General features: G+C 63.0%; 3 protein-coding genes across 3 annotated transcripts; 1 reads left to right on the top strand and 2 right to left on the bottom strand.

The window, feature by feature from the left end:
- Nucleotides 1-1591: 1591 nt before the first annotated feature.
- NLRP6 (NLR family pyrin domain containing 6) lies at nucleotides 1592-9974 on the bottom strand. The gene is made up of 10 exons (XM_082318171.1): nucleotides 9952-9974; nucleotides 9138-9499; nucleotides 7056-8895; nucleotides 6631-6720; nucleotides 6184-6357; nucleotides 4883-5053; nucleotides 4465-4635; nucleotides 3339-3509; nucleotides 2558-2728; nucleotides 1592-1776 (listed from the first exon to the last, which is right to left on the bottom strand). The coding sequence occupies exons 2-10, from the start codon at nucleotides 9457-9459 to the stop codon at nucleotides 1686-1688; spliced, it is 3201 nt and encodes a 1066-aa protein (XP_082174297.1). The 5' UTR covers nucleotides 9460-9499; nucleotides 9952-9974; the 3' UTR covers nucleotides 1592-1685.
- Nucleotides 9975-15598: 5624 nt separating this feature from the next.
- On the top strand, nucleotides 15599-16515 carry LRRC55 (leucine rich repeat containing 55; the record flags this gene model as incomplete). Its single annotated transcript, XM_082318193.1, is given in 5 exon segments — nucleotides 15599-15661; nucleotides 15663-16109; nucleotides 16111-16167; nucleotides 16169-16193; nucleotides 16280-16515. Coding segments are annotated over 5 exon segments (822 nt in total). The 5' UTR covers nucleotides 15599-15604.
- A 6609-nt stretch (nucleotides 16516-23124) lies between these two features.
- On the bottom strand, nucleotides 23125-24539 carry APLNR (apelin receptor). Its single transcript, XM_082318184.1, has one exon. It carries the CDS (start codon nucleotides 24485-24487, stop codon nucleotides 23375-23377), a length of 1113 nt encoding a protein of 370 aa, XP_082174310.1. The 5' UTR covers nucleotides 24488-24539; the 3' UTR covers nucleotides 23125-23374.
- Nucleotides 24540-26611: the final 2072 nt, after the last annotated feature.

Below are 26611 nucleotides of genomic sequence, written 5' to 3' on the forward strand. Positions count from 1 at the left end.
GAAGAGTTTGCAAGTGTCTCGGTGGAAGTCTTGCAGGCAGTTAGAGCTTTTTGATGGGTCTTCGGAGCTTTGAGCTCCGCAGAGCTGGTGACAGCAGTTGAGATGAGCTTTGCAGAGGCACAGAGCGGCTCAGAGTGCATGAGCAGAGCTCTATAGCGGCCAAGGGCTGTTTAAAGCTGCTTGCCAGGGGCTCTGTCCTGGCTACCGGATTGCCCCCCTCCCCGACTCCTGCGTCCCCCCAGCTTTTCTGTTCATCTTGGGCTCCCTCATTGTCCCACTGGGGGGCTCTCGGTGACCCTCGCTCTTCTGGCTGGGCTCTCTTGGGTCCCCCTGAGCTCTCTGGGCTTATCTCGCTGTCTTTTGGGCTCTCTTGGGTCCCTCCAGGATTTCAGTGGCCCTCAGGTTTTGCAGCCTCTCTCCGTAGCGCTACCCAAAGGAATAACTCAAAGGTGCAAGATGCATTTGACTTAGTTTTTACTGAAAAAGGCTGAACCTGTTGGAGGGGAGACATGCTCAGACTCGATCGATCACACCGTGAGTGCCCTTGCCCCCCGCTGCTCAGCGCGCCGAGCTGTGGGGGCACTGGCAGCGCTCCCCCAGGGCAGCAGCAGTCGCAGGCTCCGGCTGGTCCCACGGCTCCGGCGGCCACCGCGGCGCGTTCCCACCTCTCCTGCTCCCCGCCACACCCGCGCCTCCCTCTCGCCCAGGGTGCTGCAGGGCTGATTTCAGCCTACGCGGCCCCTTGTGTCTCTCAGATTTGCCGGGGTTTTTTGGCCTCTGGCGCTCCTGGGTTCCTCCGCACTTTCCCAGGTGCCCTGGGCTCCCTTGGCTCAGCTCTCTGGGGCTCTCTTGGATCCACCTGGGCTTTCCTGGTCTCTCGGGGGCTCTCTTAGCATCACTTCAGCTCTCTTAGGACCTCCCTGGAGGTTTTTGCCCCCAGTTTCTTTGAGCTTTCTTGGACTCTTGACCTCTCTCGCTAGTGGCTTTCTCAGGTGCTTTCAGGGTGGCTGTGGCACCTCTGAGCTTTCTTAGTCTCTGCAGATGTCTGGGATGCTGGATGGTGCCCGTTTCCCCAGGCTCTCTTGGGCTACTCCAGGCTGCGCTGGTGTTCTCGGGTTCCCCTGAGCACAGGCTCCGGCTGTTCCCTGCCAGCTGGCTTCTGTCCCTCACGGTAATCCTCAAATTACCTCGTTAGACAGCGCCAAGGAGGCCAGGATTTCGGGGCCCTGGCAGAGGATGGGAGCTGGAGGTCAGCCTCTCGGCCGGAGCTGGCCGGAGGTGCCTGGCTGCAGGAGGACCCAGGCTTGCTGGCAGGAGGGAATGGAGGCCGTCAGTCAGCGCCGCGCTTTGGGGCGAACAGGTTTTCTTTCAGTCCCGCGCTGGTGCAAGCAACGCCTGTCAAACTGCAGGCGCGATGTTCCAGAGATAAGCAGAAAGCTCCCGGGGCCCCTGCTGCCCTGACTGCAGCTGCGGTTTCGTTGCCGGTCCGGGACAGGTAATGAACAAAAGCTGCGAAGCTTTGTGAAGCGGTGAAGGATTTTGGAGGATGTGAAGGTGGCGGGGCCCTGCCAGGCTGCGAAGGGACCGGGAGGTCCGGTCCCCCACGCAGCCCCGGTTCGGGCATCGGGCAGGCTCCGCCAGTGAGCCGCCGGGCCGGAGCCCCCCGCTGAAGTAAGTCCTGCTTGTCAAATGTATCCTATATTCAGGTTGGGTTTTACTTCTTTGAGAGCAGCTAGCTTCTGTAATGTCTCTTTGTTTAATCCAGATGCCTTCAGCCTTTGGAGAGGAGAAGGAAAGAGGTTAAATCCACCCAAGCTATTGACTGTTGGCCATGACATTGCACAATCAAAAAAAAAAAAAAAAGGACAAAAAGCAGTCAGCGTGGGTTTTTTCTGGTGCCGTCCGGCCCCTGCCCTAGCCAGCTTTTTCCGCTTCAGCAAGCGGAGAGCGTAGGGGAGAGCAGCTGGGGCTGGCCCATGGAGCCGGCAGGCAGCCACAGCCCCGCCACGGCGCTGGGCCCCCGGCAGGGCCCTGCCCGGGCAGCCGGAGCGGGGCTCCATCGCTGGGTCAAGGCAGTGCCTGCCTTGCCTCTGCCCGCCATGCCGGGCAAGGGGCTGGCATCGGCAGCGCCAGCCTCGGGGCGAGAAGGGTGCCGTCGCGTGGAGCAGCCACCTCTGCTGCCTGCTTTGGGGCTGATGAAACACCCCCCACCCAGCTTTGTGCCGTCGCCGCGTGTCCCGAGACATTTCCCACCGCTTTGGGAAGGCGGTGGGTCTCATCACGCTCATTCCAGCAGCGAGCAGCTGGGAGGGCAGCTGCCTGCTAGCTGGCAGGAGGCAGCGCCAGTGCCGGCTGCCAGTGCGGCGCTCTCCGGCTCGAGCCGCCCGGCACCCCGCCATGCCCGGGCGCCTGGAGCAGCCGTAGCTCCACCGAAAACACTCGCCCACCTCGCCGGGCAGGCTGGGAGCCGCAGCGCGGGGCGGCTCACGTCACGCTTGGCCTGGCCCAGTATCCGTGGGGAGCAGCCCCGTGGCCAGAGGAGCTGCAAGTCCCTTACCACAGCCTCCGCAAGAGGCAGGCGGGACGCCCCAGCGCCTCGCACAGCAGCCGCATGCCGCCGTCTCCCAGGTCGTTGTCGCTCAGGTCCAGATGCTCCAAGGTCTGGCTGGTGCTGAGCACGGTGCAGAGGTCCTCGCAGCAGGCGCCGGTGAGTTGGCTCTGCCGCAGGCTGCCGGGGAGGTGGTTGGAGAAAGGAGACGCTTGGACATTTCATGCACAGTCCTTCGCAGGCAGAAACCTTGCCCGTGCTGCCTGCCCACCCACCCCAGGCGCTCCGGATGCCTGGGAATGGCTTCCAGGGGGAACTTGCTCCAAAGCCTTGCTCCAGGCTTCTTGTGAGGTCTCTGAGGCTGGATATGATCTCCCCAGGATGGGGAGCATCCCTTCAGATGGGCACGGGCAGGGCTGGGCTCCCTCTTGACTGGGGTACCCCCGATTACTTCTCACAATGACAAAGTACGATTGGGGTGCTCTTTAAGGAGCAAACGCCTGTATACGTGCACCCGAAAGGTGCTGGTGGGTGGAATAACTGCAGCTGGGCAGTGAGCGTACTGCTGCTTCGCCTGGGAGAGCTTTAAATCCCAGTCATCTCATCTGGGTGATAATAAATATTCTCATCTAGCTAATAAATAATTTTATATTTTTAAGCTGCTAGCACCCACCCGAAGATGTCCAAACTGCCCTGGAGAAGGATGGTGCCCTAAGGAGACTCACGGGGGAGCGCAGGTGAGCGGCAGATGGTCCCTGCAGAGCACCCTCCCAGCCCCGGAGCCCCTCACCTCAGCGTCTGCAGCCGGCAGGCAGGATCCCGCAGGCCCTCGCACAGCCGCCGCACGCCGCCGTCCCCCAGCTCGTTGTCCCCCACGTGCAGCTCCGTCAGGCTGGGGCTGGCGGGGAGCACCGCGGCGAGAGCCCCGCAGCTCGCCTCCGTCAGGCGGCACTGCCACAGCCTGCGCGGGGCAGAGGGGCATCGTCACGGCCGCTCCGTCAGCCCGGCTGCCCGCCGATCCGCGGGGACGCTGCCCGCGGCCCCCCTCCGCGCTGACCGCACCTCTGCGCCAGGGCCGACCCGGAGGAGAGCATCTCAATAGAGAGAAACCGTCCCTGCTCCCACGGTACCTCGCTTTTGTGCTTCCTCCCAAATCTTGTAGCTTTTTCCCCTTGGACTCCTGTAGTTAGAGGTGTGGGCAGCACCCACAGCCCCCTGAAGGCACGGGCTAGCGGCGAGGGGTTTCTCGGGTCATTCAGGACCTAGAAGCTGCCGCCTGCCCCAGCAGAGGCCCGTCTCCCACCCAGGGGCACTGCAGCCCCCTCCCCTTGCCCCAGCATCGCTACTGCAGCTCAGGAGCTTAAAACCACCGCCAGGCTGAGGGGCTGCATCGCCACCTCCCTCCTCGAACACCGTTCAAAGCAAAGGTGCTGCTCGCCACCCCGTTGGCTACCCTGCCTTCGGGGCTTCCGCCAGCCCAGCCCAGTCCCTTTTCCAAGGGGCTCTGTGCAGGCGGGGAGGTGTTGCCCGAGCCCTGGGAAATGCCAGGCTCCAGTTTTGCCACTCTTGCTGCGCAGCCTCTCTGCAGCCTGTTCTCCTGCCTGGCTTTCCGCTCCCTGTGCTCCTAGGATGGCTGGGGAGAGGGCTCGCTTGTAGCTCTGGAGGAAAAGTGGGTAAAAAGCTCAAGTTTAAAAGCAGATGGGAAAACCTGAGCTGTCACAGTGGTGGTGGCCCCAGTGAAAGATGGCATGTCACCTTTGTCCTGCGGGTCTTAGGAGGGCAGCCAGCATGGTGCTGCGTAGCCCACGAGCGCGTTACGTCCTCCGACAGTCATTGCTTTCTGGTTTGGACTCGCAGACATCCCGCTTGCAGAGGCTGTCGGTGCCCACCCAGCGACGCCCCCCGGAGCCCCTCACCTCAGCGTCTGCAGCCGGCAGGCAGGATCCCGCAGGCCCTCGCACAGCCGCCGCACGCCGCCGTCCCCCAGCTCGTTGTCCTCCACGTGCAGCTCCGTCAGGCTGGGGCTGGCGGGGAGCACCGCGGCGAGAGCCCCGCAGCTCGCCTCCGTCAGGCGGCACCGCCACAGCCTGCGCGGGGAACAGTGCCGTGGCTAAGCCGGGCTCAACCCCCTGCCAGCTGCTTCTCTCCGAAAATCACCCGCTGCTTTTTGAGCCCGAGGATGTGGTCAGACTGTTTAATTAGCGCAGCGCAGGCGGAGCAGCGTGGCACAGCAGCCCACCCAGCCGCACGGCCGCCGCTGCCCTCCCTCACACCCCAAAAGCATCTGCTGGGAGCAGCCGCAGAGCGGGACCCCCCCAGCCCGACGCCCCGTACCAGAGCTTTTGCACGCTGCAGCCGGGTCCCGCGAGCGCCCCGCACAGCTCCTGCACGCCGCCGTCCTCCAGGGGATTGTCGCTCAGGTCCAGCTGCACCAGGCTGGGTATGGTGCCCAGCACGGCGGCCAGGTCCCTGCAGCCAGCGGCCGTCAGGTTGCAGCAGCCCAACCTGCGGGAGAGACGGCAGTGAAGGTGCCTGCCCACCGGTGCTGTGCCCCTCTCTTCCATCGCCCCAGGCTGGAGGAGACCTGGCCAGTGTCCCCTGCCTGAGCCCGGGCACAGAGGCGGCTCCTGCAGCGGCTCTGGGGACACGGTGCTGCAAAAGAGAGGGGGCCATCTCACTGCCCAATCCCCCCTCTCCCAGAGCTGGCGTGCCTGCAGCTGCTGTTTGCTGCTGAGTTTCCTTGTCCAGCATCCCCAGGCACAGTGATGCTGAAAGCAGCCTGAATGTGCTCCAGAGTGCAAAACACAACCCAAATGTGCAAACTCTAAGGGACAAAATGCCAAAGCGCAGCCGTGAGGCAGGATCAGCAGCAGTCCCGCTGTGCCAGAGCGTGGGGATGGAGAGGTAAGGCGACCAGAAAGCCTCTGCTCAACCAGGGAGTAAAGGTCTGGGGGCAAATAATTGATATTGCTTGCATGGGTGAGACTAATCTGCCTCACTTTTGAAGTTTCAGAGACATTCCCTCTTTCAAATCTTGTTGTCCAGGCTGAATCTATACCAGGGGAAAATGGAAACACCCAAAAAATAAATGGAGGGGAAATGCAGACACCACTAAGGGACGGTTCATCCCCTCCCAGAAATGGTCCGTGGGGTGAATCCCTGTCTTCAATTATGTGTTTCTGTATGGTGTGTGGCCAGCCCCGACCCTACCCAGGCACACGGGGACCCGAAAACACCCGCAGCTGCAGGGCAGGAGCCCGGGGAAAAGGTGCCTGGGGTGCACAGACACCCACAGACAAGCAAACAGCGGGGACAGTAGCACAGACCCCCCCCTCTAACTTCTCCATCTGGCCCAGGCACTGAAAATGAGTTCTCTCTCTTACTTTCCTACAGTGTGCTAGCAGAGGCTCATTCATTTAAAAACGTGGAACTAAATTATATTGATGGAAAAGGTAATAATAAGGGTCAGGCCCCTGCAACAAGTAGGTCTGCGATGCCTCAAGCCATCTTCAGCAATGGCAGCATCAGTAAATGGGCCTTTCTCATCCCTTTTTCTTTGTTCCGCCCTCTTCCAGGCTCGCAAGGAGAAGAGACAAGCGGCCCGGCAGCCTCCCGGCGCTGGTGCCGTCCCTTACCGCAGCGTCTGCAGCTGGCAGCCGCCGCGTCTCAGCCCCTCGCAGAGCAGCTTCACGCCGCCATCCCTCAGGTCTTCGTTCCCAGCCAGGTCCAGCTCCGTCAGGGTGGGGTTTGTGCTGAGAACGGAGGCCAGAGCCCTGCAGCAGGCGCCTGTGAGCTGACACTGGTCAAACCTGCGAGAGAGAGAGGAGCCGCGGGCTCGGCACAGCCGCCCTGCCGTGTGGACGCACCGGCCGGCCCCTCGCTGCAGTAGCCACCGCTGATGGTGTCCGCAAACCGGGCTGGTCTTCACGGACAGCCTCCGGGGAGCAGGAGAACAGCACGTCCCGCCATGCAGCAAGCCGTGGTGGCACGTGGCCATCCTCCCCGTGCAGCGAGGAGACCCGGCCAGGCTGGCTGGCGTCTGCTTATTTTCCCGTTTCACCTGGCAGAGAAGAGTGATGTACCTTAACGTCTTTAATTTACAGCCTGATTTTTCCAAGGCTTGACAAAGCAGGTGAATGGGTGACTGCTTCCCCTCCTCTTGCTGTTTTTCTCTGAAAACAAAGAAGAGATGCATCCTGTTCCTGATTCCTGCTCCTAGTCTGTTCCTATCCTATTCCCACTCCTATCCCTATCCCTGTTCCTATCCTATTCTATTCCTGCTCTGTTCCTTTCTAGTCTAGTCTATTCCTAATCTATTCCTATTTCTGTCCCCATTCCAATCTTGCTCCATGGCCGCTGGCTGTGTCCCTAGGTCACACCTGTACCCCCTTGCCGATGTGCCCGGTGCGGCGGGAGGACCAGCCGTGCCGCAGGCTCCTCTGAGGGGCCATCTCAGCTCTTTGGGCTCTCAGGGATTCACCGCTTTGCGGCTCGGGACCTTACGCACCGATACTCCTGCTTGGGTGGCTGCAGGCCGGTGCAGTCCTCGGAGTCGTCCCACAGAAAGGAGCAGTGCCCCAGCTCCAGCGACTCCAGCTTGGGGAAGTTTCTTATGCTGAGGGAAAGGACCATTTGATCGAAGCGGTTAAGGTTGAGCCCTCGGAGGTACACCCCCGTGAAAGGATCCAAGGCGGTCGCTACAAAACGCTCGTCCTGGAGCTCGTACAGACAGTGGCAGACCTCCAGCTCCCGAATCACCGTCGTCTCCTCCATCAGAAGAGCTAGGGGTGTTTCCTGGCTGTTTTGAAGCCACGCCAGTAATTCCTGCGTAACCCTGGGTGCGATTTTACACCCCATCTCCTCCTCCAGCTCCCTCCTGCGTTCCTCGTTTAAGAGCCCGAAGAGGAACCGCACAGTTAGCATGAAGTAGTTCCTGGAGTTGCCGTAGCTCGCCAGCAGCTCCTTCACATCCCTGGTGGGACCGGCGGGGCAGTCCTCCGCCTCCTCTTCATCGTCCAGCAGGTAGAAGAGCGCCGCAAAAAACTCCTGGAAGCTGAGGTGGATGAAGCTGTAGGTGCTGACGCAGGAGATGTCCTTCTGGAAGAGGTGCTCATTCAGGAGGAGCGGGAGGGCTTCTCGCTCGTCCAGCGCATACCCCTGCACCTCCTTCTCCTCAAAGAGGACCTTCTGCTTCCAGATGCCGTCGGCCGCCAGGCAGCACAGCCTCCTGAGCAGCCCGGGCATGCCGTGCTTCACCGAGCCTCTCAGCGACCGGAGCAGGGCAGAAAGGTAGAGGATGTAGATCCCCGTCGTCGTCTTCGGGCTTTGGGTGAGACCCCCGGTGCGGCTGAGCTGCTGCTTCAAGACAGTGCAGACGATCCAGCACACGATGGGCACCAGGCACATGGTGAAGAGCGTCTCGTTCCCTCTGACGAACTGGAAAGCAACAGCCGCCTGCTCCTTGCTTTCAAAAAACCTCTGGAAATACTCCTTCCTCTCCGCCTCCGAAAACCCCAGGATTTCGGCATAGCGCTCGCAATCCAGGCACTTGCCCAGTTTCTGCAGGGCAGCCGGCCTCGTGGTGATGAGCAGGGAGCTCTCGGGCAGGAGCTTCTTGCGGAAGAGGCTGCTCAGTATGATTTCCACCGTCCTCTTCTCCCAGGGGTGGGAGCACAGCTTGGATGGGGGCAGGTCGAAGGAAAAGCGGAGCTCGTCAAAGCCGTCGATCACAAAGAGGAGCCTCTCCGGCTGCTCCAGCACCTCGGCAAGTGGCAGAGGCTTTCTGGGACAGCACTGGCTGATGAGGTTGGCCATGCTGGCCTCTCTGGTGAGGAGGTTGCCCTCCCGGCAGTGGATGTAGAAGACGTAGTCAAACTCCGCAAACATCTTGTTGGACGCCCAGTCCAGCATGATCTTCCTAGCTGTCATAGTCTTGCCCACGCCCGCAGCTCCCAGGAGCACGACCACCTTGGGGATCCAGCCATCGGGGCCGGGCTTGAAGAGATCGCCAACAGCGATGGAGGAGCCAGCTTGCTCCTTCATGATCTCCGCATGTCTCCTTCCCATGGCCACAATCTCGTGCTCCCGTTGCTCTTCATCGAGGTGCTTGTTGACAATCACCAGCCTTGAGTACCTGGCATTCAGGCTCACGCCTTCACCCACCCGGGCGTTTTGGTCCTTTATGCGGCTGTACGCCTGGCGTATGGCTTTTTTGTAATTCCTCTGGTAATTTGGAAAGGTGGGAAGGCACCTCATGCATCTGTGGACCATGGGGCGAGTGCCTTGCATTTCTCCCCACTGGCAACTACATGGTGACGATGAAGCCGTCAGAGGAGCGGGCCCCAGGGCTGGAAGAGAAAGGGGTGTTAGTGGGCAGCATCACTGAGCCCCGACACCCCCAAATCCTCTTCCATCTCCTCTTCCCTTGAGGACCCGCCCTCACCCTGCCATGGGGACCCCCAACTCACTGCCCTTTCTGTAGCATCCTCCTGGCCCCAAGCACAGGCTCTTGCAGACACAACACCCACGAGACGGTGCCTGGGACCCCGCGGGATGCTGCACTCGCCAGGGAGCCACTCAGCCTTCCCACCTTTCTCTCTTTTTTCCTGGAGCTGGGCGGCGGCATTGCGGAGCTGGATGCGCTCAAAGATGGCTATCGCCATATCCAGGGCAGCCTCTCCGCTGCGACAGTGAGTAAGCATGAGGTTCTTCGTTTCCATCCAGTTAGCATCCTTCAGCTGCTCCCAGGGAATGGAGGTCATGCCCGGCAGGTCTCCGTACGCCAGCACATCCCGAAATGTATTAAAATCCTCCTCGGTGAGGTTTTCCAGGGCGTAGCGCAGCAGGTCCCCAGCGGTGCCATGGGGGCTGCCTTTGCTCGGGGCGCGGTCCCTGCTGCTGCACAGCCCCATGGGGAGAGCCCTGACACCCGGCTAACGCACAGCCCCGTGCCTGCGGTGGAGGGACGAGGTTTGGGGGAACCGCCCTGCAAGGAGCCTCCCCGGCCCCGCAGCCCGGCCCCATCCTGCTCGTGCTGCCTCTGCCCCACGGGAGCTGTGCCCCCCGCTGCCCCCAGCCTCATCCTCCCTGCTCCGCTCCCCAGGGGCCAGGGCTGCGGGGCTGCCTGCCCCCGACCAGGCACCATGGTCCTACCTGCTGTCCCCCTGCCTGCTCCCCCAGCCCAAACCATCCCCTCCAGCACAAGGAGCAGTGGGGCAGCGGTCCAGGGGCTTGTCACCAAAGCCTCACTAGAACCATGTCCCACCACGTGACCAGTGTCCCTACTGGGAGAGCTATGTCCCCACCAGGAGAGCTGTATCCCACCGTGACAGCCATACCCCACCAGGAGAGCCGTGTCCCCACCAGGAGAGCCATATCCCCCACCAGGAGAGCAGCAGACCTACCAGGAGAGCAACGTCCTCACCAGGAGAGTATCATCCTCACCAACAGAGCTATATCCCCACCAGGAGAGCAGCGTCCTTACCAGGAGATCAGTGTCCTCACCAGGAGAGCCGTATGCCCACGAGGACATCCACGTCCCCACCAGAAAAACCAGCGTCCCACCAGGGTCACAGCTAGGCAGCTGGCCCTGCTCCTCAGCAAGGCTGCTTCAGCCTGCGTGGGACCCGCCGTGCAGTGCCACCGAGCCAGACAGGTTGGCAGGGACAGCCGGAGACTTTCATCATACCGGCAAAACCGAGCCGGTGGGCTGCACGAGCGCTCCGATTTCCCGTATGGGCAGGCTTTCGCTTTCAAAACTTTTTGCTGTTTCCTTCCCTCTCGGGTCAAGGTTCTCACACTTCACGTCCTTTCTGCACCTCATTTATTCTCCCCTTTTCTTCTCTTTTCTTCTTAGCACCGGCTCCTTCCTTCTCATGCTGCAGTGGAGGGTTGTGCTGAAGGCATGGAGACCTCGGTGCCCGGCCACAGCGGCTCAGCAAGTCCTGCTCAGCCTGGGACACGCCGGGGAGCCAGAACAGCCGAGGCTGGGCCAGGTGGAGGGTAGGTGGTGGCTTTTGCCACTTCTCCCTGAAATTCATCCTGCCACAGAGCCAAACATCAGTTCTGGCGTCCCACCTCCAGGGAAGGGTCTGGTCTGCTGGCCCATCACTGGCTTTACCAGATGGTGGAGGTGGCTCAGGTCTCCCCTGGGGGCTTAAACAGGCAGCAGGGTCCTGCAGTGGGAATGGGACACATCACGGGCGTTTTGGTCAAGCAAAAAGCTTCAAAAACTCCAGCTGCTGTATGGGTAATGGATCCGCCAGAGCTGCTGGCAGGGGAAGGGGCAGGCTGAGGAGCAGCCCTGTGGGTGAAATTCAGGCTGAAGCTGGGCTGCGATCCCCCCCAGCCATTTGCACGCTCCTGGCAATGAAAACGAGCCGTAAGCAAACAGCCGTGAGCGGCTTTGCAGCACACGGCGTGTTTGCAGGGTCCCAGCCGGCGGGTCAGAGCGCAAAAGCCTCTCCGGCAAACGCGTCCAGCACTGCAGGGGGGCACGGCGGCCGAGCCCCCCCCAGGAAACGCTTCTGCAGCCCCAAGCGAGGCACAGGCAGGAGTACGCAGATGTGAAGCAAAAAAAAACCCAACTGTTTCTAAGACTGAAACTCCAAAAATGCCTCTGAAGCAACTTTGCAGGAGATAGATAACAATGTGTGGGGTGTGAAAAGAAACCAAGAGCAGGTGCTGCCCCACCTACAGCCCCTGCCTATGCAACGGCGCTGATGTTAATAGTGTTTGCAGAGAAAAACCGAAACGTCCCAGAGGGAAAGCTCCAGCCACCCTTACTGCAGCCGTGTCCCGTGCAGCGCGAAGACAAATCCCACCAGAGCAAAACCCGCTCAGCCGATTGCAAAGCATTTCGAAGCTGTAACACCCCACCTTGGCATGGGTGCCACACACTCGACTCCAAAAGCTGCTTCGGGTTTGGGATTTCTGCCACCAGCTCGTAATTACAGAGAGTGTCAGCCAGAGGAAGAATGTGTCTTGGATGGAGAAAGGCACAAACAGAAGTCAAAGGACGCCCTATCGCTGCCGGGACCCCAGCGCGCTACCATTTCCCTAGGTTTTAGTCATCTTACAGCAATGACGGTCAGGATGCGTTAAATTAGTGCAAACTCATTAGTGGTTGTGGAGCATTTTTTTTTCTAAAAGTTAAGGACTGGTCAAATGTATTGAGAGTGATGCTGGGGAAACTGAAAGCCAGTCCCCTTCAACACTGATTTTATTGCTTAAATATCGGTGGTGCGGAAGCTGGACGCATTGTGGCTGCAGTGAGGTTTTGCGGGGCGGACGGGTGCTTGCCCTGCTTTGCGGTCTGGCCAGCAGCGCCTGCGAGGGACTTTGGCTCCAGCCCTGGGCCGGTGGCAGTGCCCGACGCAGGACACGGGGCCACACGGTGCCCCACCGGCTGCTCGGCGCAGCCGCGGCCCGTGCCGCTCACCGGCTGCCCTTCCTGTGAACTTCCTGCCCCACTCAGGGCTGTGGTTTGGCGGGTGCCGCTCGCACCGGTGCGGAGATGGGGCCCCTCCGGCAGCCTGAAACGAAACCGCTTCACCCCTTGCTGCAACCCCAGCCCTCTGCCGCACCCCCAGCCAACCTCGGTCCTCCGGCAAAAGCCGGAGGCTGGTGAAACCCGTAGGCGCGCTTGGCAACAGGGGCCAGGAGAGGACGTGCGATGCGCCCAAGCCCTCCTCCTCCGGCTCTCCCCATTGCTCCCCAGCATGGGAAGACGTATGGCCACCGGCATCACCCGCAGCCCCGTTTCATGCCCAGGTGCTGGCAGATACAGTAAACCTTTTTTTTTTTTGAGGCGCCGGAGGCACTGCCCCAGCCGTCGCTGTCACCGCAGCCGATCCGCCTGGCCGGGGGCTGCGAGAGCCCGTGCCGGGGGCCGGGAGGATGCTGTGGGGAACATGGGCCACGTGTCCTGCCGCCGTTTCAGGCTGCAAACCGAGAGCTGTGCTGCCTGCCGATGTGCCGAGGAGGCCGGGGGAGCTCCTGTTTGTGACTGACAGCTTTGACCACCCGTCTAAAGAGGTGCAACCATTCCTCTCCTTTCCTCCTCCTCTCCAAAGCTCAAATGCGTACAGATTAAACAAAGGGGGCTATCAGATGCTGCCTGCCCTGAAAGAGATAGAGCCCTGACTATGAGGCAGACTTATCAAGCCAGGCTCCTTGGAGCCATCCCAGGCTCCTGGGGACCGGGGTGAGCCCGGCTGGCGGCTGCAGGCACGTGGGGCCGAGCCTCGGAGAGCCGGCGGCGGGAGAGGGGGCTGCCTTGCCGCCAACGCCTCCCCAAAAAGGGGAGGGGGAAGAAAAATTGAAAAGGGGGCTGGAAGCAAGCTTGGAGCAACCATCCGAAAAGCCAGCGCTCTCCTGCCTGTGTTTTTGTCCCAGAAATGCTGTTTCGACGGGGCTGGGCTCTCACAGGAGGCTCCGTGGGCGGGCTGGTGGAGAGCAGCCCGGGCTCCTGCCCACCCCAAAGGGGAGCATCCTAACCCCGGCTCCGGGAGAGCGGGGGGCCGCTCCTTCAGGGACGCTGCCGCGGCCGTGTCCCCGTGGCTGTGCCCACAGGGGGTTTGGCGAGGGGGCCACGAGCCAAGCTCTGCTGTGCCGCGTGGCCCCAAGGGCCATTGCGAACAAGCCCCAGTCGGGGTAATTTGCTAGTTTATTTGCTGCCGACGTAGCCTGAAATGCTGGGGGGGTGGAAAAAACTCGGCGCTAATAGATGCTGGGAAGAGATCTGCAGCCAGGCTTGGGTCTTATCTCTAATTATGTGTCTGCTGAGCTGCAGCTGGCTCCTGGGATGTCTGGGTGTATTCGGCTCCTGGAGTTTCCCTTGAAGCCTGCTGGGAGCCCGGGCTACGAGCAGCGCCAATTAATACCCACCATGGGGAGAGGCGGCCGCGCGCCGTCTGGCTGCAAGCCGCTGCGGCGAGGAGGAGCCGTCCCGCGGGACGTGGGGAGCAAACAGCCCCCAGCGATGCTGCTGAAATACCGGGATCGGGCCGGCGGTTTCAGCTGGGAAAAGGAGCAACTCCATGAAAGCAGCAGGAGAAAATTAAAACAAGGAAATCCCCTCACCCCAAATGTGGGCAGGCTGTGTTTTCAAAGTGCCTCCTTTCCAAAAATTCCATAGCCGTGGTGTTGCACCGTTTCCAGAGCAAAACATGGGCACCCTTGTGATCTGAAAGGGCTGTTTTCATGGTAAAAAGCCGGCTGCGGGGAGGAGGGCAGCTTGCTAAAACCCGCTTCGCCCCTCCCCATCCAAAAGGAGAAGGAAAACAGAATTTTTCAGCTCGCACAGAGCAAAACAATCAGTGTCAACCTGAGGCATTTTCCAGGTCTGCGAGCAGGGCAGGTCTGCGAGCAGGGAAAAAGAAAAAAACCACATTTCAGCTTACAGCAGGCTGGAGGGGGTTTGTGCGCCGGGTTAAGTAGGCTTTCAAATGGAAAGGGGAAGGCAGCCACCACGGCTGCACCCCCGGGGCCAGCAGATCCCTGCGGCCTGGGTGCGCTGGGGAGAAAACAGCCGGGTAATTTCGCTCCAGGTTTGATCCGGGCTGCCTTATTTTTCCCCTCTGCCGATACGTAATTTGTTTCTGTTTTCAGAGTCCGGGAAACCCTGATTCACCCCATCCCACGGGGGATGCTTCCCGGGGCCGGGGGGTGCGGGGAGGGCTGGGGACCAGCCAAGCCCGTGGCGGGGGGCAGGATGCCACCCCTTGCCCGCTCCATCCCGCCCGGACGCCTCGGCCATTTGGGTGCGGGTCCCCTCCGGCCAGGGAGTCCCCAGGGCGGGGGCATTTCTACCCTCCGCCGTCTCCATCGCTCCATCGCTCCGGCGGCTCCGCATCCCGCTCTCCTGTTGCTCAGAGATGTGGAGGCAGTTGCTAAGAGACACCGAAACGTCAGTATCTGGCCCTCAAGGAAAAAAAAGAGAAAAAAAAAAAAGAGACAGAGAAAGAGAGAGACAAGGGAGGACGAGGAGGAGGAGGGGAGGAAGGAGGTGGGGAAAGACCTGCTCCCATTGCCAGGCTCGGCAGCAGCCTTGGCCGCGGCTGCGGGAGCCGCTCTCCCAACTTGGCGGCCTCCGGGGCGAGGGCGGCCGCCCGGGGACCCCCGCCTCACCGCCCAGGCGCGGCGGCCGTGGGGAGCCGAGCCCCCGCGCATCCCCTGGCTGGCGTGAGTACCCCAGGGGACCCCCGGCACCGCCGGAGGGGTTGGGGGCCTGTGGGGAAGGGGGGCGGCTGGGGCGGCGGTGTGTCGTGTCCCCCCTGGGTAAGATGGGGTGGCGGGGAGGGGATGGAGCCGGGGAGGGCACGGGCAAGGGAGGAAGGAGCAAAGATGGCCAGGCGGTGGGGGGCAAGAGCAGGCCAGGCGGCGGGGCCGCCAGCGCGGGGGATGCCGTGCCGGGGGGGACCCTGGGTGGGTGCTGGGGAGGGGGTTACCCCTGCGGAGGCCGGGCGGGGAGGGCGTCCCCGGCACCGGGCTGAGCCGGTGGCGGCGGGGTTCTGGCAGGGGGGCTGGGGAGCGGGCGCCCCTCGGCTCTGCCCATCGCGGCCAGGATGAGCTGACCAAGGTCAGCAGGGTGGGGGGCTCTTTTTTTGGCCAAAATCCCCGGGAGGGAGCTTGGAGGAGTGGGGTGGCCCTGGTGTGGGGGGTACGGGGAGGGTGCAGGTGCCCCACGCTGCCTCCCCAGGCTGCACGAGCCGCGGCCCCCCCAGCAGGGCGTGTGGCTAGCACGGCTTTCTCCTGCCCCTCTTCCTCGCAGGCAGACAAAAACGGCCCGACGCCGGCCCCACCGGTGCCCCGGGGCTCGCAGCCCACCGTGCCCCCGGGGGGGGATTTAGCGTGCCCCCCGAATGCCGCCGGGATGCCCGGAGCATCGCTTTGCTAGCTCAGAGCCCAGCCCTGCTCCTGAACGCCGCTGCCAGCAGCCCTCGGCGTGAGCGGGCGGGTGGCCCTTTCCCCCCGGCAGGATGGCCCCCGCCGCCCCGTGAGGGTCCGGGCCTCCCCGCCGGCGCCCGCCGGGTGGGGGTTCGCCGCCGCCCCGCCATGCTGCTGGGCCCCTGGCTGGTGGCGGCAGCGGCGGCGGCGGCGTGTATAGCGGCGGGGTGCCGGGGCGGGCTGCCCGGTGCTGTGCACGTGCCGCGGGCAGGCAGTGGACTGCAGCGGGCAGCGGCTCTTCTCGGTGCCCCCCGAGCTGCCGCTGGACACCGGCAACCTCAGCCTGGCCCACAACCGCATCGCCAGCATCCCGCCGGGCTACCTGGCCTGCTACGGCCAGCTGCGGGCCCTCGACCTGCGCAACAACTCGCTGGCGGCCCTGCCGGCCGGGCTCTTCCTGGGGGCTCGCCGCCTGGCCCACCTCGACCTCAGCTACAACAACTTCAGCCTGGTGGCGGCCGACATGTTCCTGGAGGCCAGCGGGCTGCTGCGCCTCGACCTCAGCCACAACCCCGGGCTGCGGCGGGTGCACCCCCAGGCCTTTCGGGGCCTGGCCCAGCTGCGGGAGCTGGATCCCCTGGAGGGGCTGCCGGGGCTGGTGGGCCTCCGCCTGGGGGGGCAACCCCTGGGTGTGCGGCTGCGCCATGGAGCCCTTCCTCAAGTGGCTGCGGGGGACGCATCCAGCGCTGCGCGTCGGGTAGGTGCCGCCTGTCCCCCGAAACCCCCGAAATCCCCCGCGCTGCGGGGGCCCGGCCGCCGGCCCTGACGCCGCTCCCCCGTCAGATTCGCAGCTGGCCGAGTGCCGGGCCCCCCCCGAGGTGGCGGGAGCCCCCCTGCTCTCCCTGACGGAGGAGAGCTTCCAGGCTTGCCACCTCACCCTGACGCTGGACGACTATCTCTTCATCGCCTTCGTCGGCTTTGTCGTCTCCATCGCCTCGGTGGCCACCAACTTCCTGCTGGGCATCACCGCCAACTGCTGCCACCGCTGGAGCAAGGCCAGCGAGGACGAGGACGTTTAGGTACCCGCCGCCATCGCTGGCGTCCCCCCGGCACGGCCATCCCGGCGGGGACGCCTGACTGTGCCTTGTCCTCGTCCCCCTCCCGCCGCCCCCCGTGCCAGGGTGGCCCACGAGACGGCAGCCCAGCTGTGGCGGGGGAGACCGGGGGACGGAGCCTCTTCCTTTTGCCCCAAAACGGGGAGTTTTCGCCCCAGCGGGCACCCTCCAGGATTGCACCCTGCCACCACCTTGAGCTTGGACACCCCCCCCCCCCATTCCCACTACCCAGGGCTGGTGGAGGCAGCGGCACGGGGGTCCCTTGGGGGTCCCTTGGAGCAACCCCCCCGCTCGGGAGAGAGAGACCCCCGACAGCGGCAGGCGTGTGCCTCGGGGGATGCCAGCTGCCCGCCCTGGGGGAAACCCAAGGAAATCCCCACTTTCAGCCCAAAAGCAGCACCGGTGGAGCCCCCTCGAATCCTGCCCACGCTCTCCAGCCTCCCTGAAAAGTGGGGGGGGCCAAGCCCAGGACCTGGTGCCTGCACCCAGCTCGGCACCACCGCTCCCGTGGGAGGGACCTGGGGGATGCCTGCGCCTTGCCGGTGACACCGGGCCGTGCCGGGACAGCACCGGGGCTGTCGTGCCTGGCGGCAGGCCAAGCTGCGAGCACCTCCCGGGGACGGCTTCCCCAGCCACGTTTTGGCCCTTGCCTTTCTCTTCCAAAGTCTCGCACAGGTTTGGGGCCAAACCGGGCACTGAGCATCAGCGAGTGGCTGGGGGACCCCATCGCCTCGTCCCTGCTTGCCAGTGTGGGAAGGTTGGGAGGCGAAAGGAACGCCAAAAAAAAAGAAAAAAAAAGAAAAAAAAAAAAAAGAAAGGCAACAACCCCTCTGTCCGGCCGGGGCGGCCACCGTCCCCGTGTTTGTGTTTTACACCATCTTCGTGGCTGGTCCTGCGGCCAGCGCGCGTTGGGCACAGGAGCGGGGCTGAGGGGGGCTCGGCACCTCCCAAGAAGGGTCTGCCCGTGAGTTGCTTTATTTTTTCACCGCGTCCCCCCTGTGTGGAGGTAGAGTGTAGATGTGGGTGCAGCTTAAAACCAAACCAACCAAAAAAAAAAAAGAGAAAACAGGGAAAAAATGAGGCAATGTGCTGACTCGGCGATGCCACCCCCACCGCCGAGCGCTTCCCAGGGCTGGGACCCCTGGTAGCAGCGTGGAGGCAGGAGGCTGGGTGCACAAGTCAGCGTCGCCCCCGGTGCTGTGCCGGGGGTGCCGGTGGTGGGACCCCGTGGGGACGTGGCCTTGCTCAGGCTCCTGGGCCCCTCGCCAGGTCCTGTGCCAAGGCAGGGGGAGGCGGGAGTCCTGCGGCGGGCCACCCTGAGCGGCGGTGAGGCAGGGCTGCACCCACGGTGAGGTGGGACCCACGGTGAGGTGGGACCCACAGCAAGATTGCACCCGTGGCAAGTTTTGCATCCATGGGGAGCTTGTGCTCACGGGGAGCTTGCACCCACGGCGAGGCTGCACCCACGGCGAGGCTGCACCGAAGCCACCCCATGGTGGCTGCACCCCCCGAGCCCCGTGCCCACAGGAGGGCAGCAGCCCCCAGCGCTGCATCCTGGGAAGGGGCCCTTGGGCTCTTTTTTCTTTATTTTCTTTTTTTTTTTTCTTTTTGGTAAGTCTGAGACATCCCCCCAACACCCTCTGGACACCGAGGACAAGACGCGTCCCTCCGCCGGCAGCTCCTGGCCTCGTTCCGGGGGGACAGCGTCGGACGAGCGACCACCCCTCCCCAGCGCCCCGCTCTCCAGCCAGACCCATTTTCTCTCTTTCCGAAGCAAAACCAGCCTGGCCCTCGCGCTTCGCTCTGGCCCGCTGCGGGGAGGGCAGGGCCCCGCCTTGGGGTGCCGGACTCCGCCAGCGTCTGCCCGGCAGGCGCCAGTGCCGGGCCCTGGGGTGCCAGGCCCCGCGATGGGTGGCCCCGCGGCACGGCCACCCGTGTCCTGCGGCCAGCTGGGGAGCACCCGGGCGTGGAGGCAGCCGCCCTGCCCTCCTCCTGGCTTCTCCTTCCCTCGCCCTCGCCCTCATCTTCTTTTTCCTTTTTCCTTTTTCTTTTCCTTTTTCTTTTTCTTCTTCTTTTTTTCTTTTTCTTTTTTCTTTTCCTTTTCCTTTTTCTTTTTCTTTTTCTCTTTTTATTTTATTGTTTCTCTACCTCTTTATCCCTTTCCTTTCCTTTCCTTTCCTTTCCTTTCCTTTCCTTTCCTTTCCTTTCCTTTCCTTTCCTTTCCTTTCCTTTCCTTTCCTTTCCTTTCCTTTCCTTTCCTTTCCTTTCCTTTCCTTTCCTTTCCTTTCCTTTCCTTTCCTTTTATTGACTGTTTTTTCTCTTTTCTTTTCTCTTTTCTTTTCTTTTCTTTTTCTTTTCTTTTCTTTTCTTTTCTTTTCTTTTCTTTTCTTTTCTTTTCCTTTTCTTTTCTTTTCTTTTCTTTTCTTTTCTTTTCTTTTTCCTTTTCTTTTCTTTTCTTTTCTTTTCTTTTCTTTTCTTTTCTTTTCTTTTCTTTTCTTTTCTTTTCTTTTCTTTTCTTTTCTTTTCTCTCTTCTCTTCTCTTCTCTTCTCTTCTCTTCTCTTCTCTTCTCTTCTCTTCTCTTCTCTTCTCTTCTCTTCTCTTCTCTTCTCTTCTCTTCCCTCCTTCCCCTTTCCCCCCTCCGCACGACACCCAGTGGGGGTGGGTGGGGAAGGGGAAGGGGGCAAAGCCGACCCCCCCTCCCCGGTCTTTGTACGGAGCACATTTTATAAACGCGGACTTTTGTAAAACAGCGAGCACTTTTTCAGAGCTGAACCTCAACAATAAAGAGCATCAGCGCAGCCCGGCTCGGGGCCGGGGACACGCGTGTGCAGCGGGGCCACGCGTGTGCGGCAGGGCCACGCGTGCGCGGGGCCACGGGGCCGGGGCAGGCGGTGGCCCACAACCTGCAGAAGGCATCAGCCGTGTTTTTCCCTCCCAACGCTTCCTGTTATTCCTCCGGCAGCATCTCCTGGCCCCGGCGGGGCCCAGCTGCCGGCAGCCGGGTCACCTCCGTGTCACCGCGCGCCCCGGGACCCCCCTCCCGCCCCAGGGCCGTGCGGACGGGGGGACGCGGGGGCTATTCCGCCTGGCCGGAGCCGAGAGGTCGGGCAGCAGCTGTGCCGTGTCCGGCCGGGCGCGGGTGGCCCGGGGGAGCGGGCGGGGGGCAGCTGCCGGACGGCGGCAGCCCCCGTTGCCCACGCCGGCCGCGGGGAGCCTGCTCAGCGCCGTCCTCGCCGGGTGCTGCAGCCCCCACCGCGTCGGCTGCGGGGTGCCCGGTGCACCCCCTGCACCCCCCGGCGCTCCCCGGCGTGTCCTCCCGTACCACGGCAGCCAGCCGGCCCGCCGCACACGTCACCCCGCTGTCCCGATGTCCGCCCACCCGTCCCTCCAAATGTCCATCTGTCCGTTATGTCCTTCCACCCATCCACCCCTCCCTCCCACCCATCCCTCCAGTCTTCCATCTGTCTGTCCATCCTTCCAGATATCCCGCCATCCCTCTACACATGCACTCATCTTCCCATCCCTCCCAACACCTCCGTCCGTCCGTCCGTCTCCCCAGGCTGGAGGCTCACGCGGGGGCGCGGGGCAGCCGGGCCCTCGGGGGTCCCACGCCGCAGCTCCTCCCAGGCCCTCGCCCCTCGGCCGGCCGAAAACGCTTGACCTCTGGAACCACGGGAGAGAAAAAAAACCCCAAACTCTCTCCCTCCATTTCACCCAGTTTTCTCCCTTTTAACTCCCCCTCATTATTTATAGCCTCAGCTCTGCCTCCCCAAAGCCCCCAGCGCTTGCCGCAGCCACCCGAAGCTTTTTCTTCCCCTAACACAGGGAGACTCGGCCCCCAAGGGGTGTCGGGGGCCAGATTTCGGGTGGGTCACCCAGGGGCCCGGCGTTACAGGGACGCACTGGGGCAGGGGACCGCCCGAAAGGACCCCCCTCCATCGCCTGCTCCGAAAGCCGACAGCTCGCGCCCCATAGGTGTTTTCTCGGCTATTTCTGAGCCGCAAGCTCCGTCGAAAGCCCCTCGGAGCGGCGAGAAGCGCGGCTTCGGCAAATCCATGTTTTCATCGATTTCGTGGACTTCGTTCGGCACGAACCGGAGCTGGGCCCCCTCCCCGCCACGGCGCGGGGCGGCGGGGTCCCCGCTCCGTTTGCTTTGGGGTGGGACGTGTGAAGGCAGCCCAGGCCGGCTGTAAACAAGGAGGTCACTTCAAAGGGGACACCCGGGGACATCGCCTGGCTTAGCACAACGCCGAATTATTTCAGCACCCCGGCAGGACGCAGGGGGCCGAACCTCCTGCTTGGCCGTTTGGCGGCCTGGGAAAGCAGCTAGGAGGCTCCCCGGGGCGCGGGGGGCCGGCTCCTGTCCCCGTCCCCGTCCCGTTCCCATCCCCGCTGGCCGTGCTGGGCCATCCATCGCTCCGTGTCTCCCCAGCCGAGCCCACGCACACTTTCAGCTGCAACCAAAGGCTCCTGTGTGAAATAAGCTCCTTTTTTTCCCAGTGCCACATCCCTGTGGCTCATGATTTGGGGACATCTGGCCGTGCCCCGCAGACCCCCTGAGCTTGACCCCGCAGCGGGCTGCAGCAAGCCAAAGCATCGCTTTTTTGGGATTGAGGGTCCCCAAATTCACCCCGGGGGAGCACACCCCCAGCTCCCCAGCCTTCCCAGGGTTTTCCAAGGATGCTCCCAGTTTCGGCAGGGTCCTGCTCCCCATCCCCCTGTCCCGTGTCCCTCCTCTATCTTCCCTCCTCATCTTTCCCCCGCCGTGCTGCCGCAGGAAGGCAACACCTTCCTTATCTCCTTCCGACGGGTGGTCCGGGCCCCCGCGGCCCCTTCCCCCCCGGCTCCAGCCTTGGGCTTTTTCTGAAGTGTCCCTGCATTTCCCCCCAGAGACTCCTCAGCTAAACATTTCCCTCCTGGAAGGGAAAGGGAAATCTCCAAGAGGCAGATAGAAAGTCAGCGGCTCCGGTCTCCGCTGGCAGGGCGCCCTGCAGCCATTTCCGCGCCCGGCCTCCGCGCTGGGGAGGAAACCGCCCTCACCAGCTCCCCGCCGAAAAACAGGGCCCCGTCCCCCCCTTTAGTGCTGGGTCACCTGGGGTTGGCGGAGGGACGGGGGGATACGGGATGAAGGGATGAAGGGAGGGAGGGATGAAGGGATGGAGGGATGGAGGGAGGGGTAGAGAGATGAAGGGCTGGAAGGATGGATGGGTGGGTGGGTGGGTGGGTGGATGGATGGATAGAGGGAGGGAGGGAAGGGAGGACGGTGGGATGGAGGGACAGAGAAAGGGAGGGAGAGAGGGAGGGAGGGAGAGACAGAGGGACAGAGGGATGGATGGGCGGATGGACAGATGGATTGATGGATGCACAGACAGATGAGCGGTATCAAGGGGATCTCTCCAGGACAAGCGAGCCTGAAAGGCACCTTGAATATAAACACGTTCCTTCCCCAAATTTCCCTTCGGGCTGCAGCCCCAGATGCAGCATTTCCCCCCGAGCCCCCAGCTCTCAGGCCGGACCAGAACCGTGGGGAACCCCCCAAACTCCCCAGCCCCCCCGGGCTCCAGCCCTCTGCGCCGGGCGGTTTATCCAACGCGCAGCCCCCACCGGCCACCCCTCCATTTGCTTCGTTAAGACAAAGGAGCGTCCCCGAGGAGGGATGACTCCGGCTGGGCTGCCTCCCAAAATGAGGCGGCGGGAAGGTTAACACAGCCCCCCCGACGGGAAGCTTCCCAAGGAACCCAGTAATGATCCCGCATCCTTTCCAAGCGGGAACAAAGGCTGAGGAGACAGGATAGTTCATCATGAGTAAATGAAGGATGTAAATAACAAATAGGGGGAAGATTTATTTAGAGCGAAGCCTCAGGAAGTGGCGGGAGCCGGGGAGGGAAATGGGAGAGGAGCCATTTGGTGGCTCATCAAAATCTCGGGTTAGTGTGGGCCGATGTCCTGCCCGGCACCCAAAAACCCCCCGTCCTAACCCAAACGGCCCCTTGTCCCCGGCCCTCGGGTTTGGGGATTTAACAGCATCAGCAGCCCATTTTCACACCGCAGGGGTGGGTCACCCAGGGCTTGGTCGGGCCTCAGATAAGGAGGAGAAAAGCCCGAAAATGGGATTTGGTGGGACAGGGCAGCTGCCTGATGCAATCAGAGCTGCCAGGGCGGGGGGCTGGGGTAGGTGGGTGCCCACCCCACAGCAGGGCACTTTGGGGGGGGAGGCTTTTTTTGGTGTTAAAACATCCACATCCCGGCACGCTGCGATGCTCAGATGCGTTGGGATGGGAATTTTCGCATTTCCCAAAGTATGAGCTGGGGAAAAGACCAGGGAGGGTTTGCGTGAGCCCACCAGGGGCCGTGGGGGTCTGGGGGTGCCCAGGAGGGGACGCAGGCGGCCCTGGGGTGCAGGGACACCCCGTAGTGCACACACACACACACAGAGGTGCAACACCCCCCGCTCACGCACAGCCCACAGCCCAGCCATAGCACCCCCCTCCCCTCCGTGCCGCCCCACGCCGCATCCCCCCAGCCCCACTCCCTCCCCATCCCGCCAGAGGGAACTGCGCACACCCTGCTCCTTTTTTAACCAAAATTCATTTATTTGTCACAAAATCCAAAGCCCTGTGGGTGCCGGGGCAGCCGCCCCTGCCCGAGCCCCCCAGGGGCTCCTCCCAGGGCCTGCCCAGCCCCTGCCTCAGTTTCCCCTTCCCACGAGCAGGGCTTTCCAGCGGGGGGGTCCCCAAAGCAAGCCAGGCTCTGGGGCGAGGGGGAGGCGGTGGGGTCCCCCCAAGGAGACCAGCTCGGGGGGCGCCGGGGGAGGATGGGGGGTTAGGCACGGAAGAGCGTCTCCTGGGTGGCGGGGTCCAGCTTGCCCCCCGGGACCGGCCCCCCCTTGCCGCCGGCGGGGTGGCTGTGCCCCGAGGAGTAGCTGGCGGAGCGCTCGGTCCCGGGGCCGGGGGTCCGGCAGCAGAGGAGGGTGGCGCAGGCATGGCGGAAGCGGGGGTCGAAGAAGGCGTAGAGGAAGGGGTTGAGGCAGCTGTTGACGTAGGCGATGCCGGTGCAGTAAGGGTGGAGGTTGTTGAGGAAGGCGTGGAGGCTGCAGGACCACGGCAGCACCTCCAGGTCCATCAGGACATAGAGGGTCTTGACCAGGTGGAAGGGCAGCCAGCAGCCCCCGAAGGCGGCCACCAGCACCGTGATGATGGTGAGGAGGCGCTTGCGCTTGCGGGGCCCCTCAGCCCGCTCCCGGCGAAAGTGGCTGGCCACGGTGCGGGCGATGAAGAAGTAGCAGGTCAGCATGACGGCGAAGGGGGCCACAAAGCCCAGGGCGGTGGAGGAGAGCCCCAGCCCCACCTCCCAGGCGCCCTCCGTCCCCGGGGCGGCCAGGCCCCCGTAGTCCATGTAGCAGGTGATCTTGGTGTCCCCCCCAAGGGCGGCCGCCCGCCGCAGCACCAGGGCTGGCAGGGCTAGCAGAGCTGCCAGCACCCACAGGGCCACCGTGGCCACCAGCCCGCTGACCCGCGAGCGCAGCTTGGCAGTGGCCAGGGGCCGGACGATGGCCAGGTAGCGGTCGAAGCTGAGCCCCGTCAGGCAGAAGACGCTGGCGTACATGTTGACGAAGACCAGGTAGCTGCTGACTTTGCAGGCAGCCGTGCCGAAGGGCCAGTGGTAGCCCAGCCAGGTGTAAGCAGCCCACAGCGGCAGGGTGGCCACAAAGGTGAGGTCGGCGACGGCCAGGTTGGCGATGAAGGTGTCTGCCGAACGCCGGCGCTCCCGGCCACCCTTGAAGATGGTCCAGAGGACCAGCCCGTTGCCCGCCGTGCCCAGCAGGAAGACCAGCAGGTAGATGGTGGGCAGCAGGGCCAGCGAGGGGCCCCACTCGGCGTACTCGCACTCCGTCTCGTTGTCCCCGTAGGCGTAGGCGTCCGTCGCCTCCTCCATGCCGCCGGCCGCTGGGCTCAGCTCAGCTCAGCTCATCCCGGGCTCACCGAGCTCCTCCAGCCCTCTGAGCCCTGCCCAAGGAATGCCACCGGTTACCTCCCCTTCCTCCTCCTCCTCCGCCCTCCTCCTTGATGGGACGCAGAGGCTGGAGGCTGGGGGAGCCCCGTGGGAAATTTCACAGCTCCCCTCCGCCCTCCATCTGCCGCCTTCCTGGGGGGTTTTACCGCGCTCTCACCCAAGTGTCAAAGCGTCAGCCCCTGAGATAACCCCGTCCCTCGCCGCAGGGCGCTGCCTCCCAGGGGACTGCGGTCACCCCGCCGGCGCCCGGTTCGGTGCCGCGGCTCGGGGAGGCAGCCCCGGCGGGGCAGGGGGCTGCGAGGCCGGGTCCAGCACCCTGCGCGTCCGAATTTGCGTTTGGGATGTCGCCTTCGGGGTGCTGCAGCCGGCACTTTGCATCAGGGTGTTGCACTTCGGGTTTTGCATTTGGCGTTTGGAGCGTTGCGCCGGGCATTTTGCAGCGGGGTGTTGCACCTGGGGGACTTCTTGGCGTTTGGCGTTTGGGATGTCGCATTTGGCGTTTGGCATTTGGCATTTTTGCACTTGGGATTTTACATTTTGCTTCCAGGGTTTTGCATTTTGCAAAGAGGCGCGGCACCGGGAGGGTCCCAGATTGCCAGGGCCCTATTTCGAGCGTGACGTGCTGGCGAGACCTTTATGTATCTACCAAAAATCTGGGGAGGGGGAGCTCCGGGACCCCCCCCAGTCTGCAAAAAGACCATTTTAAGGCATCGTCCGCTGAAGGACCAGACGGCGACTGGGAGCCCTCGCTGCATCCTGGCTCTCTGCAGGCTTCGCTGTCCAGGAATGGAGCCAAACGCAGCAACGCCTTCAGCTGAGCCAAGACAGAAGAAAAATCACCCCCCCACCCAAAAATAAAGTATTCGGAGGGGGCAGGAGGAGGAGGGAAGCTCCCCGCCGCGGCGGGGCCGAGCCGTGGGACGGGGTTGTCCTGCCAGGGCTGAACTCTCGCCGTTACGGCTTTGGGGAAAAGCGCTGGAGAAGCGGGACTTTGCAAAAAGCAAAGTCCGAAAAGCCGCGAGTGCCCCGGGAGGCCGGGAAAAGCGCGGGGGGGCTTGGGCTGGGCCCAGGAGCCGGAGGAGCCTTTCGCTGTCGCAATAGGTAAATCATGAGAGGAACGGGCTGCGGCAACGGCAAGGGTAAAACCCGAGCGCCGGCGCGGTGGGGAACCGCGGGGACGGAGGCCAGGGGCCGCCGCGAGGGCCAAACCCCAGCGACCCCCCGCCGGCGCGGAGGGGCCCTTTTGCAGCAAAGGGGCGTAAAGAAGGGGGCGGTGGGGGAGGGCGAGGGGCTGGGAAATGGGGGTGCGGTCGGGGGCAGCGGGAGCCCCGGGGGGGTGGGCGCGGCGGCCCCCAAAGCAGCCGCCCAAGGGCACCCAGAGCCCTCAGCCTGGGGAGCAAACCGGGGCGCAGCCGGGCCGGAGACGATGCAAAATAAAATATCCCGACGGGCTGGGACAGCCGGCTCGGAGGGCGCGCGGTGGCCCCCAGGGCAAGGCGCCGCGGCCAGCGGCTCTTTGGAACACCAAAATAAAAAGCCGCTAAAAATTGGTGCATAACTGCGATGGCTGCCGATTTCAGTTAAAACCCGAAGTTTGTTTAAAGAAGGGACGGACCCCCACACAAAGCGAGCCCGATGAAGACGTTACTTAAGCTATTAGCTAATAAATGGAATAAAACAGGGAAATAAAAGAAATGCTAATTAGACCCTTGGTATCGCCAGAAACTGCTACAAAGGGAGATGTTCCAGCCCGGGTAACGAAGATCACTATTAATAACGATCCCCGCTATTTTTGTCTTCTGTGGGTAGCGCAGGAGAACAGGTAACCCTTTCCAGCCCCGCCGGGGCGATGCCTTGCCAAAAGGCCGCCGGCGACGCTGGGGGGCTGAAGGGCCCCCGGTCACCCCCGTGCCGCCCGGCCGCGGGGGCAGCTCCGCTGCTGCAGAGCCCCCGCTGCCACCCCGGGTCCCGGCCCCGGGGTAGCCCACGAGCGCCAGCCGGCTGCAGGCCCCCGCGGCTGGGCTTGCCGTAGCCACGGGTGGCGGG

This window comes from Platalea leucorodia (genome assembly GCF_965183815.1).
Source record: "Platalea leucorodia genome assembly, chromosome: 7".
NCBI classification, from domain to species: Eukaryota; Metazoa; Chordata; class Aves; order Pelecaniformes; family Threskiornithidae; genus Platalea; species Platalea leucorodia.

Excerpts from the sequence above, each read along its gene's own strand:
- APLNR (XM_082318184.1), bottom strand. The coding sequence starts at position 24,487 with ATGGAGGAGGCGACGGACGCCTACGCCTACGGGGACAACGAGACGGAG.
- NLRP6 (XM_082318171.1), bottom strand. The coding sequence starts at position 9,459 with ATGGGGCTGTGCAGCAGCAGGGACCGCGCCCCGAGCAAAGGCAGCCCC. Across the intron at positions 6,358-6,630 it reads TGTAAATTAAAGACGTTAAG|GTTTGACCAGTGTCAGCTCA; the intron begins GTACATCACTCT and ends TCTCTCTCGCAG. Across the intron at positions 1,777-2,557 it reads TGCCTCTTGCGGAGGCTGTG|GCTGAAGGCATCTGGATTAA; the intron begins GTAAGGGACTTG and ends TCCTCTCCAAAG.